The sequence below is a fragment of the Lissotriton helveticus genome, chromosome 12, assembly GCF_964261635.1.
Source record: "Lissotriton helveticus chromosome 12, aLisHel1.1, whole genome shotgun sequence".
NCBI lineage: Eukaryota > Metazoa > Chordata > Amphibia > Caudata > Salamandridae > Lissotriton > Lissotriton helveticus.
The window spans coordinates 235,947,193-235,964,804 of record NC_136073.1 but is presented as its reverse complement, the minus strand read 5'-3'; the positions used below and the strand labels follow the sequence as shown (position 1 = coordinate 235,964,804).

Genomic DNA, 17,612 nt, shown 5'->3' with positions numbered 1-17,612 from the left:
ACATGTGCATAGCACCAAGGCCAGAAATGCTGGCATATCATTCAAAGCCACTAGCATCTGTATACACCAAAACCACCACGCTATCACACCAACAAAGCCACCAACGACTGCATATCACCAAACCCACCCCGCATGCATTGCACCAAGGCCACCAACTACTGCTTATCATACAAAGCCACCAACGCTGGCATATCATTCAAAGCCACCCACTCCTGTGTGCCACCAAAGCCACCAGCGCTTGCATCTCCCCAGAGTCACCAACACCTGCTTATCACACAAAGCCACCAGCACCCAAACCACCACGCTGTCACACCACCAAAGCCACCTACGTGTGGATATCATTCAAAGCTACCTACACCTGTATACCACAAATGCTTGCATATTACCAAAGTCACCTGCATATAATACAAAGCCATCATCGCCTGCATATCACCAGACACCAATGCCTGTGTATCAGACAAGACGCCAACACCGGAATATCAGCAAAGCCACCAACACCAGCTTTTCACCAAAACCACCCACACTGTATATCAACAAAGCCACCAAAACCTAATATAACACAAAGTCACCAACGCCTGTATATTACCAAAACAAAGCCACCATTATCTGCATATCGCACAAAACCACCAGCACCTTCATATCGCCCTAGCCACCAACGTTTACTGCATATAACTCCTACATATTCAGAAAGCCATCAGTGACTGCACAACACACAAAGCCACCACCTCCTACATATGACTCAAGGGCACCAACTCTTGCATATCATACAAAACTACCAACACCTACATTTCGCACATGCAACAACCCGTTGGTTGTTTTGCTGTGTGATATGTAGGTGTTGGTTGCTTTGTGTGATATGCAACCGCCAGTTGGTTGTTTTGCTATCACACAAAGCAACCAACACCTTTTGCATGTCGCACAAAGTCACCAAGTCCTGTATATTACCCGAGCCTTCAATGACTGCTGCAAACCAAACAAAACCACAAACTCCTACGTACATACCAACAACTGCATCCCACACAAAGCCACCTCCTCCTACACGTCGCAGAAAGCCACAAACACCGGTACGTTACCAAAGCCACCAACGCCTGCTTCATATCACACAAAACCACCAACTCTTGCTTATCATAAAAAACTACCCCCTCCAACATCACATAACCAATCCAGCAATGCTTGCTGCATATCATCCAAAGCCACAAAGTCGTGTATATGACATGAAAGCTGCAATGCCTACAAATCGAACAAAGCTCACTCATACTTACTTATGTCACAATGACAAGAACTAATATGTATCACACAGTCACCGTCTCCGGCATATCACACAGTCATCAATGCCTGCATATTACACCCAAGCCTGCATATCACACAGCCACCAATGCTTGCATATCACAGAAAGCCATTTATGCCTACCATATATCACAGAAAGCCACCAATGCCAGTATATCGCACAAAACCAACAGCTCTTGCGTACCATGCAGAGTCACCAGTGTTTGCATATAAACCATAGCCTTCAGCTTAGCTGCTGCATGTCACTCAAATCCACCACTTACCACAAATCACCAAATCCTTTAACTGCTGGATGCCTTCCAAAGCTACCAACTCTTGCACATCACACATAGGCAGTAAAGCGGCGACTACGCATCACCTAAAGCACCAGTGCTTCCTATCACATGTCAACATCTGCACATTCAATCAAAGCCACCAACGCCAAATTATCACACAAAGCCACCAACACACCTGCAATAAAATCTCAGCCTCAGCAGAGGGGCTGAGGTTTTAAGTAGACATTGAGGCCGAAATCCATCACCTGGCTGAGAGAAAGTGACACCAGTTGGTGCCCTATAGGGTTGGATAATAACAATGGAAATGAGACTGTGGGTATGAATCTTCCCTTAAAAGTTATGCATAGACTCACCCCTTCTGCAGACATGGACAAAATCCCTTCTTATGCAAAGAGCCACCTCTTCAACAGACAAGGACTGGATCCCTCCTCACAAAGATATATATAAACTCACACCTGCTACAGATCTGGACAGAATCCCCTATGCAGTTATGCACATACTTACCTTTTCAGCAGATATGGACAGGGACCCTCCTTACAAAGATATGCATAGACTCGTTGCTTCTACAGCTATGGACAGAATTCCATCTTGGGCAAACATTCATAGAATCACCCCTTCTGCAGAGATGGAAAGAATCCCATCTTATGCTAATATGCATAGACTCGCCCATTCTGCAGATCTGGACAGATTTCCATCGGTTGCAGAGAAGCATGGACTCAGTCCTTCTGTAGATGCGTACAAAATCCCTCTCTATGCAGTTGTGCATAGAGTCGCCCCTTCTGTAGATATGTACTGAACCCCTTCCTCAGCAGATGTGCACAGAGACTCACCCCTTCTACTCACAGGACGGAAGAACTAGTTGTGTTTTGTTTTTGGCGGGAGACCTCGCGGTGACGCTGATGTGCCCTGGGTGAGTTCCTGTGCCCCCCTCGGCCCACGCTTGCCCTCTCCTGCCTCACAGCATCCATGTGCACCCTTCCCAGCACAAACCAATAATATATCTCTGGCGGTTATGAAAAGTGACTTTTATCGCCGGCTGGGAGCTTCACCAAAGACTGACAAATGGCAGCTGATAGGCGGTATCAACCCACATGGATAACGCGCATTACTTCAAAATGCCACAGTGAAAGATTTACAGCGCGCGCGCATCAGAGCAGAGGCCGGAAAGGCCACGAACACTGCTTCTGTTCACGAGGCCTGTGGTTTGATTCGAACTATGATCATGCGTGGCTTCTGAAAGATTAGGGACAGACAGCTCGCCGTGAATGCATGGCACACCAACTGCATACCCACAGCTCACTCGTAGTACAGGTACTGTACGCAGACGGCACAGGCTAAGTTAGAACAACTGACTTTTGATTTCTGAGTTTTAGGGAAAAGCAAGACAAGCCCAAGGCTTTTCCTCCTTAACCATTGCTTATTGGAATCCCCTTCTATCTGAAAGCGCTATATAGCACATGGGATTGCGGAGTCGCTGTAGAAACGCAAGTCTCAAATTTCTTTGTAATTGGTGATTTGTGATGCACCCAGTCGACAATTATAAAGAAAAGATGGCCGATCTCGAGCAGTCGAGGCGAAAGGCAGGTGAGGACACGGAGCATAATTAAAGCAGCTGTTTAAAGCAACGAAAACAGATAGTTGCTTTTCTTTCTTCTGCTCTATTTTTTAATTTACACAATGACAAGCAGAGAACAGATTAATTATTTACAGTCATTAGATAGAGAAAAGTTAGAATCTTCCTGCATGTATCTACACATTCTGAGCTAGTGTGTAGCTTTTTTGGTTCTATTGGACTATTTCTAATGTCTGTTTGCAACAAATAACTAACAGGTTTTTAATGTGTTTAATTTTGCACTAGAGGTTTTATTTTTAATCTTCATGTTTGCAAATATGCTTGATTTTTCATATGAAAGAGCTATGTACCAAGGTTTTAAGTGGTCTGTGGGAAAAGTGATGGTGTGACTATGTATTATATGGGGTAAAGTACATCCTGGTGTACATGATAAGGATATTGCAAGTCATCTTGGAGTTCCTTAACCTTATAAAGGAACTCAAAGTTCGTCTTTGTTCCTCTATATAGTGATGGAACACCTCTGTGATCTGAAATATCCTTCTAATGTACGGCAGGGGGTACTTTATTAATTATATAAATAACACCAGTCATATAAAGCGTGTTCTACTTAACAATCCAAGGCGAATTACATTACTTCACCTCTCCTTACACAGCCATTCAGTTCTAGAAGTGTAACACTCTGTGTCTCTTCGTTCGTCCTTACTGTCACTCAGTTCTAGAAATTAAAGGTTCTGTGATACTTTTTCAACCCTGCACAACGTGTGTATACGTACATTGTGAAATGGATCCTGGCCAACACTTTACAAAGATGGACATTGTGGGATGGGTCCTGGACAGTGTCGTACGTAGAAAACAGGTGTAGGGTGAGTCGTGGACAGTTTATGTATGAGTTCACTGTTGGATGGATCATGGTTTAATGCTTGGTCCCCGGATAATGTGTTAAAGTAATGGCCATTGTTAGACACATCCTGGACAATGATTTCTGTAGAGCCCTACAATAGGATTAATCCTTAACGTTTTGTTTGTGTGCTCATTGTTGGATGCACCCTTGTTAATGGCATTGTATGATGGACGCTGGACAGCATGTTACATTGTTTTCCACTTGCTGTTGAATCCTGAAATTAGCATGTTTTGTGAGTGGCCAACCTGGGATGGACACTGGACAGCAAGTGACCAAGATGCCCACTGAGTGATGTCTCCTGGAACATGACTGTAGGCTGGGTCCTGGAGACAAACCCTGGATAACATCTCATGTACATGGATATGATCATTTCTTTGGGATGTGTCTTGGGAATTGGTTTATGTGCTTGTGCGTTGTGAGATGGGTCCTGGACAATGTTTTATATATAGATGGCATTGTGGGTCAGACCTGGGTAACAAGCTATGTGAAGTGGGAGTCTCTCTATGCACTTTGGACCACAGGTAAACTATTTCGGGCAGAAAGCTGAAGAAGCGAGGGATCTAGCCAGCTAAATATTTTGAAATTATATTTTAAGGTTTTGAATGTTGGTCCTATATGCCTAGATATTGTAAAAAAAAAAGATATTTTGAAATGCATAGTTTGCTTAATTTTTTGGGGTGTGTTTTTTTAAAGTTGAGTTGAAATGACATTATGTGGTGCATCCTAGTTAAAGTGTTACATTACGTATGTGTGCATTGTGATATAATTTGATTAATTTATTGCTTTGTTATGCATGTATGTCGCTTGTAAGCGCTCTAAACAGTAATAATACTATCTCATTTGATGCACTGATGCTGCATAATACATATCTCCTGATTCTTTCAGACAGTGCAGAGAAGAAGGCTGCAACGATGCCAGACTCACCCGCGGACGTGAAGACTCAGACCAGATCGACGCCACCCAACATGCCACCTCCACCACCAGCCGTCACTCAGGGAGTGAGCCGCATTCCCAACTTCACACCAAACACAAGTAAGTGTCATCAGGGGATGAGGGAGGCAGGGCCAGGCTGGTCTATAGAGCAATCTGACAGTGCCGTTAGGCAGGGCCGTCTTAACAGCATTATAGGCCCCCGGGCAAAGCAGTGCACCAGGCCCTGCCTACACTCCACTCTGCGGAGGAGCCACCTTTATATACATTCTAGATTAGCATGGGGCCCTCTGGCAACTGCCCAGCATGCCCATGCATTAAGACGGCACGGTCGTCAGGGCTGGTCTGACTGGTAAGTGTGTGGCAGTTTTTTTGCGGTTTGTGGGCCGATTTTACTGTTGATTTCTCTCATATCGCCACAAACCTTGCCTGTAGCAAGTATAAATGCATTGTCTACTCTTACTGGCTAAACAAATTTACAGTGTGTTTTTACAAGTTCAAATCTACCCCAGTTTGCACATGTGGGCTACATTTTCCAGATGTATGTTTCACTAATGAGGCCCAATTTTATTTTGGTGTCCGGACCTATGTTCTGCCGCCCCTAGAGGGAGGTGAGCTGGGAGTAGAGAGATTGACTTATAAGCGCAAGGAATGTTGGGGTGGGGATAAGCCAGTAGGGGTTGGGGAGAGTGGGGCGAAGCATTAATTGGCAGTCATGTGCTATAGTGCGGAGACATAGGGACCCGAGGCATTGAAGCAAAACACACAGTTTAGCGACACAGAAATATGGCACCCTTGTTGATAGCTTAGGAAGAACACACAGAGTGATTGGTAGCATTAAAAGACGGCGTGCAAACTGGGGGCATAGAAATATGACACGAACAGGTGGCATAGAAAGATTATGTACTCAGAGAGGAGACATTATTAGGACTGAGGGGTTGATGGCATTGAAATAACACTTGGGCTAGTGTAATAGAAAAAAGACACACACAGACTGGGAACATGGACATAGACAGGCATATTCACGGACACACTGGCGAACACAGACACACACAAGGTTCAAAACACTTTACTCGGATAGCATTGTATCCATAAAAGCATAGGGCATACACATATGCAGCCACACACACAGACGTAGACGCACAAAAACGTACATAAGCAAACATACATACACGGACTGGCCCAGAGATACACATGCACGCACATAGACAATGGTACCTATGTGTGCCGCCCCGCGACAGGATTCCTTGAAGGGGGGCTGCTGGCGAATCCACAGATTGCCGCCCTGCGACAGTGGCACACTGAAGACGGCAGGTGAGCGCTGGGGGAACAGAATTTTGCCATTTTGTCATCCCACTCAGTGACATAGTCTTCATGGCGGCCCGCACCCACCGCACCCCCCTTCCTACATCACGGTCCAATCAGTGTATCTGTTCCAGAGTCTATTCTGCCCGTTCCGGTTTTACGCCTGGAGCTCTTGCCCTTCCTGCAGCAGTCTGTTCTCGCTTTCCCCTTCTCTTCTGGTAGGTGGGCAGGTGGAGATCGGGGGTCTATATCTTTTGGTGCCTACCCCGTGGTCTTCCATCTTTTTAATGTTGCGACACTGAGTAAAAAGTCATCAGGGCCCTCCATAGAATTTTTCACAAAAATTCTACTAAATTGGCAATGTATAAATATGTCTAGACTTATCTAAACATTGCAGTTAAGTTCTGTTCTAAAAATGCTATCAAATAGATGACTGGCAAACATACTATTCTGGTCAGGCAAGCCTTACTGACGTGTAAAAGTATCCACAGTGTGATTATTAGAAATCGGGGTGGGGTTTTTGAAGAATATGTGGAGTCCCTCACCTTGTGAATCCTTCTCCCAGCCAGGATAGAAATGACAAAAGGTGTTAGAGATGGCCGATCACAGAGTGGCTTACTTTCTAGCTGAAAAGAAAGCACTGCTTCTTTTGGCCAGAGCCTCGCAACTATCCTCCCGCCAACCCCCTCGGATCACTTTAGGCCCCAGTTTGAAGACCCCTGGCCTAGCCCACAAAACACTTTAGGTTGAGCAGAGGCACAAATCAACATCTGAATGTATTCATAGTGTTGTGCTAGTTCTCATTCCTTTAAGCATGCTTCTTCATGTCCTTCTAGAATATTGGTCACTTTCTCTGAACTTATTTGACTATTTTGGTGACCTATGAAACCACTGGAAATGACTTTTGCCTGGTAGGGGGCGCATGGGACCTACTGCTAAAGCACCCCCAACCAACAGTGGCTCTCCCTCTTGGGGCCCTGGGTGGCTGACAACCTTCAGATCCAGGCTGCAGTCTTGCTTTTCCCAGATTCTCTGCCAAGAATCATCTAAAAATAACTATTTATTACATCCTTCCCCTTCTGCTGATCGACTCCCCTTCACAATGTCAGCCAGATCTTGCCCCAGGTGTGTGCTCTGCGACATGTCACTGCGCCTCAGACTGCCTGCAACTCCTCCTCTGTCCTCCCCTTCTGCATGACATGTCACCTTCCTGGAATCAGAATAAATACTGCACTGATAGTGCTGCATTACATCCACTCCGAGATACAGAGCTGTGCTACCTTTTGAATGTCTGGTCTCCTCCCTGTGCCCCAGACTGAATACATCTCTAACTTGCAATCTGTAACACATATGAATGAATGAAATAAACTTATATAGCGCAACTTAGCCCATCGGGCGTCAAGGCGCCCGAGCACTGGTGCTCTCCTCAATGCTCCCTTCTGCATATGTGGTCACATTTTTGTGTCTCAGGTGTAGACTAGACTGCCCTCTGCATGTCTGGTCACCTCCCTGTGCCCCAGACTGAATGCATCTCTAACTGGTAATCCATGACACATCCAGCATCATTGATAAGTTACTGACACCTCAAAGGAGATGGTAACTGATTCATAAATGCTAAACTGTTCTTTAGGGTTTCCCATTTGGTAATGCAAGCATAGGGCTGATGGATGGTCTGTTGTTAATTTTAGGTCACCATCCCCATGTTTCTAGCCATTCACTGGGGGTTGCACATAGCAACATGGCTAATTATTATTCATTAGGCAAGTCGTCTGTGTACTCCTTGTCTAATGAGTCGAGTGAATGTAAATTATTTGGTATTTCTGTTTTATACATGTGCTGCACCTAAATGAGTTTTCTCATGTTTAAGGTTAAGTTTTATATATTTGCATCTACACGATGGTTTAAAGTTCACTACATAGAGAGGATGCTTAACGGGTAACTGTGTAATCTGGTCCATGACTATCATTGAAGGGTTCTAGTGAGATCTTTGGCCCTTTGGTTTGTAAATGTCACCGGAAGTCTGAGATGGCGATGACAAAGTACGCATTATGTAGTTTTTTTTATATTACAAGCTGTTTTATTCAAAGTGCAGCTAACAATGTCCATTGATTGGAATGAAACGCTGAGATTTGGTTTCCCTGTCATAAATAAGTCCTTGATAAAATAGCAGGCAACAGTGAGATCAGTGGATTTATGTGAATCTGCGGTTGCAGAGTTTATAGCATAGTTATGGATTTACTGAATTTGCCACCTCCTTTCCGAAATATGCCGATTTCACCAAAATTATTTCTAGTTCGAGTGGATGAAAATAATACCACATATAGTGCAACATATATTGCATTTTTGCGGCATCATTTTGATAACCTTGATCCTCCAATCTGCATATCCTAGCAGCCTGGCCAATGTAAAACCTCTGCGCAGTGGTTTGGGGACTAAAATTTTGACGGCAAAATTGGTATTTTACACTTAACCATGAAATATTTTCCATATCTCATAATTCCTTTTACTATATGGGTTTTATACCACTGCTTTTTGTGCAATTCAAGTACCAAAACATGAAATGCATGCATTTTTACTCAAAGATGTAATGACTCCTCAAAAAAATTAAAATGGCTATGCAATGCTGTGAGAGGAGTGAGGCAATATCCTAAATTACACCTGTACCACCAGTTCCCATTTTGTTAGCTCTAGGTTCATTTTCTTTTTTTTTTTTTTTTTTTAAACTACACGCTTACGCTTAAGTCAAACTTGTTTCTTGCCAAATTAAAGTATGTTGGACCAGATGCATACTGCAGCAGAAATTCATCATGCCAATTAAGAGTTGGCAGCCACAATAGTTAAGTAGCTGAAGCTGTGTAAAAATTGAATCTTTTGCTAGCTATGGTGAGCATTGGCAGCAGATGACACCGCTGCAGGATTAGAATGAGATAGCAGGAGACCTGTGAGTAGACCCAGGTATGTGAGATAGTGTGAATGCCGATAACCCTGCTGCACACCTCCTCAGTGGACTCCGGTAGCCCTCGCCAGTGAAGAAAACCTGCACGCTCAGCCAGTGAAGAGCTCATCTTCTTCACTGAGTAGATGTCAGGTGCTCTCTCGCAGGAAGATGGAAGGTACAACATGCAGAGTAGGGGAGTTGTTTTGGCCACTGCCCCCCCTCCCCCCCCCCCCCCCAAGGAAGACTCGACTTCGGAGCTCGGTATGGCACTTCTTTATTTCTCCTGTGCCATCACCATACTGCCTTTTCTCTCCTCCCTTCCTGTCCCGCCCCTTCCGCCTCCGCCTGCCCTGTCCCAACATCAGGGTCAGGCAAGGCGACACGACAGGAGTATGCAGAGCTTTTATCCACTGAGGGGATCATGATTGGAGTCCTTCCTTTTCTTTGTGGTGACCAAACCATATATTAATGATTAGCGCACGTGCACTAACAGAGGATCCTGCAAGAAATCCCTCCTATTTCACCACTGATGTTGAGCTGCCCCCACAAGCTTTTTGCTTTTCTCCTCCATTTACTCACTTTAAAGTTTGCCGATTGTATATAAGCCAGAGAAGGGAATTTATAAAACACCACACTCGTAAGTATGTGAAGGGTTTGCATTTGATATTCCACGTGAAACACAACTTTGAATTCGACTAGGTCACTTTTTACAATTCTAAAACATAGCTGACAAGTGGATCTGTCACATGTGCAACACCTTCACTCTAACCCAGTGCTTAATTTGCTTTTTTTTTTAAAGTGTGCTGGTGACCAAAATGCTCTTTTGGAGCTTGCTATCAGCACCATCCACAGCCAGCACCAGCACTGCCCAGTGACACAGTGAAAGGCATACTTCTGATGAAGGAAGCAAAAGAATGGGGGGAAAAGTGCTGTAAAGTTTACTTTAGTCAACGTGCTGAGCCAGACTCCTGCTCGCAAAAATTCCCTGTATACAGAACCAGAATCAACCTTCTTACTTTCTCCTACCTCGTGCCCGAAGCCTGGAACAACCTGCCCCCGAAATTAGAGCTGCCTTCTCATACTTGAGCACCGCAAGAAACTGAAAACTTGGCTGTTCAAACATCTCTGTGGCATCTCCTGTTTCACTCGTAGTCTCTGTTCTTTTCCATCTGCCACACTCTCCTCTCATTTCTTTATCTCTTTCTCACTTTTTGGTCCATATTTTAGCACATGCTTAATTTCCTTGCACTACGGTCTACCTTCACTCTTTCTCTCTTCAATCGCTTCTCTCACTGACATCCTCACCAGGGCCGGACTGGGAACCGAAACAGGCCCTGGCAAACTGCTCGGCAGGGGGAGTGGGAGCCCTTGCGGGGGGGGGGGGGGGGGGGGGGGTGCAGGTGAGCTGTTTGCTAGGACCGGTTTCGGTCGATTTTGTTACAGGGGTCCGATATTGCTGGCCCCAAGAAACAAAAACGGCCCGGGGTCCCAAAACCGGCCCCCAACCCTGGTGGTCCATCGGGGAAATGCCCGGTGCCTGCTAAAGCCAGTCCGGCCCTGATCCTCACTCCCACTTTCTCCCCTTGACTCCATATCCGAAACCGGCTATGTGTGCAAGATTAACCCAGGTGAGAGGCATGATACTCTCCCAAAATATTAGCTGGGCCTGTTTTTTCAATCCCCACAGAACCTCGGGTTTTACCTTATAAGAATGAAGGCTGAAAGAGCTCACACCTGCCTGTGAACGGGCACACCTCTGTCTGTGTCTGCGCATGGGGCTCAGCACTGTCTACAGGGCAGCTCAGCTGCATACTTGGAAGACCTCAGCTCTGCCTGACCAGGGCTGCAGCATTATGCATGCAGGAACTCCTCTTCGTCCCAAATAAATAAATTACATATGGATTCACGCTCTCTTCTCCAGCTGTTCATGGGTTCGGCCCTACGTATGCAGGGACTTGGCTGCATCTGGGCTGGAGTTCAGCTCTGTCTGCAGAAGAGTGAGTTCATCTCTACAAGAGGAGGATGTCTGTTTCCACTGTCTCTTTTTGCACAAGAACCTACTTCTCCCAGCGTAAGAACTTGTTTCAATGAGAGTGAAAGTGAAAATCTGTGTTTGAACGTTTGTGAGTAGGTGAAAGGGAGTATGAGGGAGTGAGTGAAGGAGAAGGAGTGTGTTAGAACGAGTGATTGATTGGAGGTTGTGTGAGGGAGGGGAAGTGAGTTAGGGGTGTATCTATCAATGATGCAGCAGGTGCAGTTGCACCCGGGCCCAGAGTGTTTAAGTGAGTTAGCAAGTGAGAATGAGAACCAGTGAGTATGAGTACATCTGTGTACGAGTAACAGTGAGTAGGAATAAGTATGAATGATCAAGTAAGAGAATGTGAGTTTGACTGAGTGAGGGGAAAGAGACTGATGCCCAGATCATCAAAACTTTCGCACAACGCAGAACAGCAACCAAAGTTGCTGCATCGCGTGAGCGGGAGAAAGCCGGAAAGCACCATATCCTCAAACATATGGTACTCTCCGTATTGCTGGCCCACAATTAGGCTGCCAAGCACCACACGGACACCTTTGCACCATTGTGCACAGATGTCTGTTTGAGTCTTCGCATAGGTTTTGTACTTTTGCCCTTCCAGCTCAAAATACTATGCTTTGTATACCTTTAAAATGTTTCCTACTTCGGATGTGTGCCGTACAGTGTAGTACACATGCAAAGTGGGAAAAGTTATGAAAAATAAAAGCATCTCTCCTTTTTAACGCCAGCTTTCAAGTGGCATCATTTTTTGTTGCATAACCCTGTCTACTGTTGTTAGTATATAGGGCTTTGTGTCAAAAACCATGGGTGGTTCCATGGGACCGCCCATGTACCACCCATAGAACACCCACTTGACACAGAGTAAATCAAAGCAGCGCTTTGCACTGCTTTGCATTACTGTCAGGCAACTTTACAGCCAAAACAAGGTTTGCACTGGAAAGTAGATTAAAAAACACATTTTGAAAAGGTTTGCACCTGTTTTGAGACTCAAACCCAGCACAAAATGTTTGTTAATCTGGTGCTAAATGTGACAGAGAGTGAGTATGAGTGAGGCAAATTTCAAAAATAATAGGGGGAACTCCTAGGGGTATTACTCCCCTCCACTTTCAAAGATCACTAGCAGCCACTGACACTATTACTAATTAATGAGATGTGGCCTAACCACCTGAGCTGCTGATTTTGGATTACATTTCTTTCTTACCTTTTTAACATTTATTTTGTGCATTTTCCCCATCACATGGGAAGTAAGCACTATATATATGTAATTCCAAATCAAGACAATTAGCTATTTTGTATTTGTTTACTTAAAGGCACAGGAAGATGGTAGAGACTGCCATTGAAGTGCAGCAAGCATTGTGTCTCTTTAAAACAATTGTGATCATTAAAGCACCCTGACTTCTACAATTAGAACACCCACTGTGGGATCTTTGTCCAGGATGTTGTGCTTCCTCTGTGACCCCTACTGCCTCCTTTGAGGACACTGCAGAAGCAAATTAAGCTGAAGGTGTGTCTGTTGGAGAAAAGAAAATATTTGTTCCGACTGTCTCTTTCCTAGTCGTACTTCGCCCAGGCTTTCCCTGGGACATACACCCATACAGTTGCGGGCCTACAGTCTGGGCTGCGGAACACAACTGGGGGTTGGTCTGAAGCCCTTTTAGCCCAATAGGTATTGCGGGTCTGTAGAGACTCATGTGTTTTCTCATTGCAGCTCAGTGTGCCAAGAAGCATGGATAATAGTACTGCAGCAAGTGGCGCATTGCTGTGGGACCTGGCCCCAGGATGTGAGGAGCCCACCACACGCTCATAAAGGCTGCCTTAAATGACCCTCCCAGGGTGCAGGGGTACTCACTAGGGCCTGTGGCACCTTTGCTGTGCCAAGCGTGCTAAAGTTTGTGCCTTCTTCTCCCAGTCAGTACTCGTCATCCAAATGGGTATAGGTTTGGCCTAACCATACATTGCCGGCACGTGGCAAGGGTAGGACGATGCCTGGGGTGCCGTTAGTTCAAGGGTGCCACCGGTAAGGGTGTTCATTGCCCATATAACAGTAAATAACTATCTGCCTTAACTTCAGCATGATCCCAGCCCCACTGCAGAGTCTAGGTTTGACATCCCTCCATTTCAGCCATCAACTCTGGCAATGGCCAGGGTTGGATTGGGATTAAAAAAAAATAGGCCTGGGCACCCAAAAAAAGTGACACACGCTTGCTGCGCCTTTTCACAAAAAACTGCTTGCGTATTATAAAAGGAAGAATGGCGTTTCTCTTAAGAAGCATGTGTTCTTATCTTCACTGAGATTTTTTTTTTAAATGCAAATGTTGGCTGGACTCTATGCACGATTAGTTCACGATTGTGAACCACACCTGAATATAAGTGAGACCACTTCTGCTCAGGCTCTACGCCCCCCTCCATCTTAATATATTAATGGGCGAGAGATCTGGAGTGACACCTCTGCCCCCTTGGTAAAAGGGAGCTTATAGAGCCCCCTCTGCCTCCAGAAAGGACCCCACTGGACCGCCATCTGAACAGCACAGACACTGCCCAACATCGGCCACCACGCTGGGCAAAAAAAGCTTCCCACAGCTAGAAACCAGATACTGGCCCATTGCCCAGCTGCCCGCCTTACCAATCCGACCCTGACACTGGCACACACACCACAGGCCTCACTTCTGCACCTAACATGCCACTAACTTCCTGTGTGATCCTCATCGAGGCCTTCTCCATCACCCCCAACCCCTTACCTTTTTAACATCTCTGTATTGCTTGCCCGGAATAGCGAGGCCGTCACCCGCCTGACTACTCTGTCATACCCTGAGAAACTGGGTCAGAATCTGCAAGTGATTACAGGCCCAGCGCCCACTTCAGAGGGAGGAGGCGCTACATCTGGGGCTGCGGCTCCTCGGCGGACTCTTCCAGGCCACTGCAAAGTGTTGTCTCCTGGAACCAGATGTTCCCTAATTAGAAAGCGGATTGCCTTTCCTTCTGATCTGATGGGGTTTGCTTTTAAGCTGAGCTTTAGAACAGATGTGGCGGCTTTTAATTCCCCCGGCTGTCTGTGTGTGTCCGTTTTGTATACAATAGGCAGGCCCTGTCTTTAGGCCTGGGGAAAGTGTGTGTCTGTCTGTGCGTGCGCGTGTGTGATAAATCCATCTCGGCTGGAGAATAAATGGTGTGTGTTTGTGTTCTCGATTTAGGTGACAAAATGCTGAAATACAACTGTATCTGTGTCGATTTGTATGCAACAACTTCGATGCTCTTTTTGTGTCCGCACGGGTGTTTCTTTGAATGCTGCTACAACTTACTAACTCGTTTGTGAGTGTGCGATTGTATACGAAGTTGTTTCTCATTGGGTAATGTCACACTGTGTGTAGGCATGTGAGTTTGTGTGTGTGCCTCAATGCTTGAAGCAGGAGGGGGTGCTCACCACTCTGTCCCTCTGTGGAGTTCGAGCCTCACAATTAGTGTGTGTGCTGTTATAAATGGGTTGTCCCTGTGTGTGCTGTGACATATTGTGTGTGTCAGTGGGTAGTGGTTAACAGATTGAGTGAGCAGGTTTTTGCATGCCACTGCGTGCTCCTGAGCATTTGTCAGCGCCTATGTGTGTTGCTGCAACAGCTTGCCTGTGTGTCTATCGGCGTGTGCTGCGACAGCGTTTGTGTGCTACCACAGCACGGGTGGGTGTCGCTATGTGAGCATGTGTGGGCGTGTGCTTCAATAGGACTGGTGTTTCTCACTCTACTTATGTGTGTGTTCCCTGGCAGTGCACGTGTTTCACTATATATATATATATTTCCTTTTGCGGAGCGAAGGTGTGAGCGAAGGGTCTAGCAGAGGATTCAAGCTCCAGCCCCAAGTAACAACACGCAAAGCCGAGCAGGAGGCTTCATTCTCACCTTTCAATGACTGGCTTTACTAGGTGTTGGCGTGCAGGCGCGCCCACGGTGGTACGACTTGAAGAGGACTACATCACCCAGAAGGCCTTTGGCCACGCCTACCTCAGCAGGTGATGTTATACTGAGTGCTCTTCAGTAAGCGCCCGCAGCAGACACTTGCCTTCCACGCCACTGAAGAAGGGAACACGATTTCCCGAAACGCGTCTGGCGGTTTATTTTCTGAACGAAGGTTGCATGAACTATCCTGCTGGCAGGCTGTTACTTTCATTAAAGAGGGATGTTAAAGTTACCTTCGTGAGTCTTCCTTCCAATTGGGTTCTGCTATGGTTGGGATATATATATATATATATATATATATATATATATATATATATATATATATATATATATATATATATAATGTGTGTGTGTGTGTGTCTGTTGTATATGATTGTGACGCGATAGCGTGTGCGTATTTGTGTATGCTGTAGGTTTCTGTGTGCCATTGTGTCTCAGTGTGTGTGCACGTGTCTGTGTAATGTGTAACAGGCTGTGTGTGTGTGTGTACTTCAGCCGGTGTGGTGTAAACAACTATTGCGTGTGCGCGCGGCCGTGCGTGCCTCAGCGCGTGCGGCGTCAGCTCGCGCGCCTGCGTGCGCCCTTCCACCAGTCACATTGCCAGGCCCGGCGTTGACGCGCTGAGCGCCTGTGAATGTGCTTAAGGTTGCGAGGAGATAAGGTGGTTACGTCTGCTTATAGCTGCAGCGGGTCCTCAAACAGCTGGCACGCCAGACGGTCGCCCGCTCTCGCCTTAGCACGGTTTATTTTGGCGTCTTTCATTTGAATTTGTGCGTTATTTTAATCATGCCCCGACCACGCCAGCCTCAGTCTGATGACTTCTCCAGATGAATGGGTGAGTGATGAGGCTTCCAGGCACTGAGCTGCGTGCCTGGGGTATGAAGGGACGGTGTCAGAATAACACCAACAGATGGTGCTTGGGGCTCAAGTCCTGCACAAGCATTGACCTGCCTAGTAGCTGGAAGGTGCCTCTCCAGTTACTTGTGAGTTTAGGTACTCTGTATAATATCACTCCTCCTTGCACTAATGTTTCCATTCATCCACCCACTCCCTCAGTGTTCACTTCACCCACTAACCCTTACGCAATGAAGCACACACAGGAAGCATATGCACGATAAATTAAAAAAAGAAATGTTGAAAAAGAAAAATTCAATGCGTAAATATGCGAGAATGTATTTGCAGTTAAGAATAAGTAAAAAAAAAAAAACGAACTCTGCCTTGACCAGGCATCTTGGAATGACCTTGTGTATGGTGATTATTAGCTGTACCAGCCTATGCTGATTGACATGTTGCTTCTAAATGTGTTGGTCATCTAATGGTGAAACAGTGACATAATAAGGCTAATTCCCTTCAAGATGGCCCTGTGGATGAGAAGCAGCGGCTATGCAAGATGGGGTGTAATGCAGTTGAAATAAGCAGTAAAAGAGAGGCCCAGTAGCATTGCCTAGGTAGGGAGCTGCCAGACACTTATAACAAAAAATTAAAAAGAGAAGGAAAAAATGGTGACCTATAGAAGTAAAAAAAGAAAAAAATCTTAAGGTAGTGATACACATGTCATGCAACTGTGGCAATTTCAGAAGTGCATATGTGATCAGGCAAAATGCCATCTCAATAGAGCCAGTCACTGAAATGGTCTGACCCATTGTCCCGTGGTATATGCTCTCAGTGGTGGAAACCGAATGTGAATGACACTCAAAGACCAATGGGTAAAGTTGGCTAGCCCAACGTCCCTTTATGTATGTATATGTATGGTTGTAGTTTAGTGATTATTTTTTTTTTGTTTGTTTTGTCAATACAAGAGCCTGGCAGACAGCGTAACCTACCAAGCCCAATCTAAAAAATTACTTTAATACACACACTGCTAAATGCCGTGCATAAAATTACAAACATAAATATAAGTTGGCAAATCATTACACAACCCCCTACTATGAGGCATAATAAAAAGGATTCTCAAATGCAAATCTTCCACATCCAGGGTTTGTAACAAACACCAAAACCATTGTTTACTACAGTAATCCGCTGGATTCCATGTATCACAACTCCTCTCTACTGTTTTTAACACAGCATAGTAACACAGTGCAGTTTAAGAAGTCACTCTTAAAGGTCTTTTGTCTTCAACATATAGTTTTCACTCTAAGTATGCCAACCCAACTGGCTTTATCATAGCTTTTTGTAGTAAATAGAACATTCAGAAGCCATCTAACATATCTTTTTCCTAGTAGCCAATTAGGGCTGTAGGCTTTATCGTAGACCTGTCACCATAAGTAATGGTGGCCTACTGAATTGAGCATACACTTTCCTACAAGGCAACCGTCAGGCGTACATGTATACAATTATAAATATGTACAAACATACAGTTTGCTAAACAATATATAACCCCTTCTGGAAGTGAATTATCACAGTGAAAGTATTCCATCCCTG

The 17,612-nt window shown here is 45.4% G+C and overlaps 1 protein-coding gene across 3 annotated transcripts in view; it reads left to right on the top strand.

The window, feature by feature from the left end:
• Positions 1-17,612, top strand: part of CBFA2T3 (CBFA2/RUNX1 partner transcriptional co-repressor 3) — a 364,941-nt gene that overhangs the window by 305,277 nt on the left and 42,052 nt on the right. For all 3 annotated transcript variants that reach the window (XM_078670370.1, XM_078670372.1, XM_078670371.1), the window contains exon 2: positions 4,922-5,068. In XM_078670370.1, the coding sequence (XP_078526496.1) occupies positions 4,922-5,068 (147 nt within the window). The remainder of the gene's footprint in view (positions 1-4,921; positions 5,069-17,612) is intronic.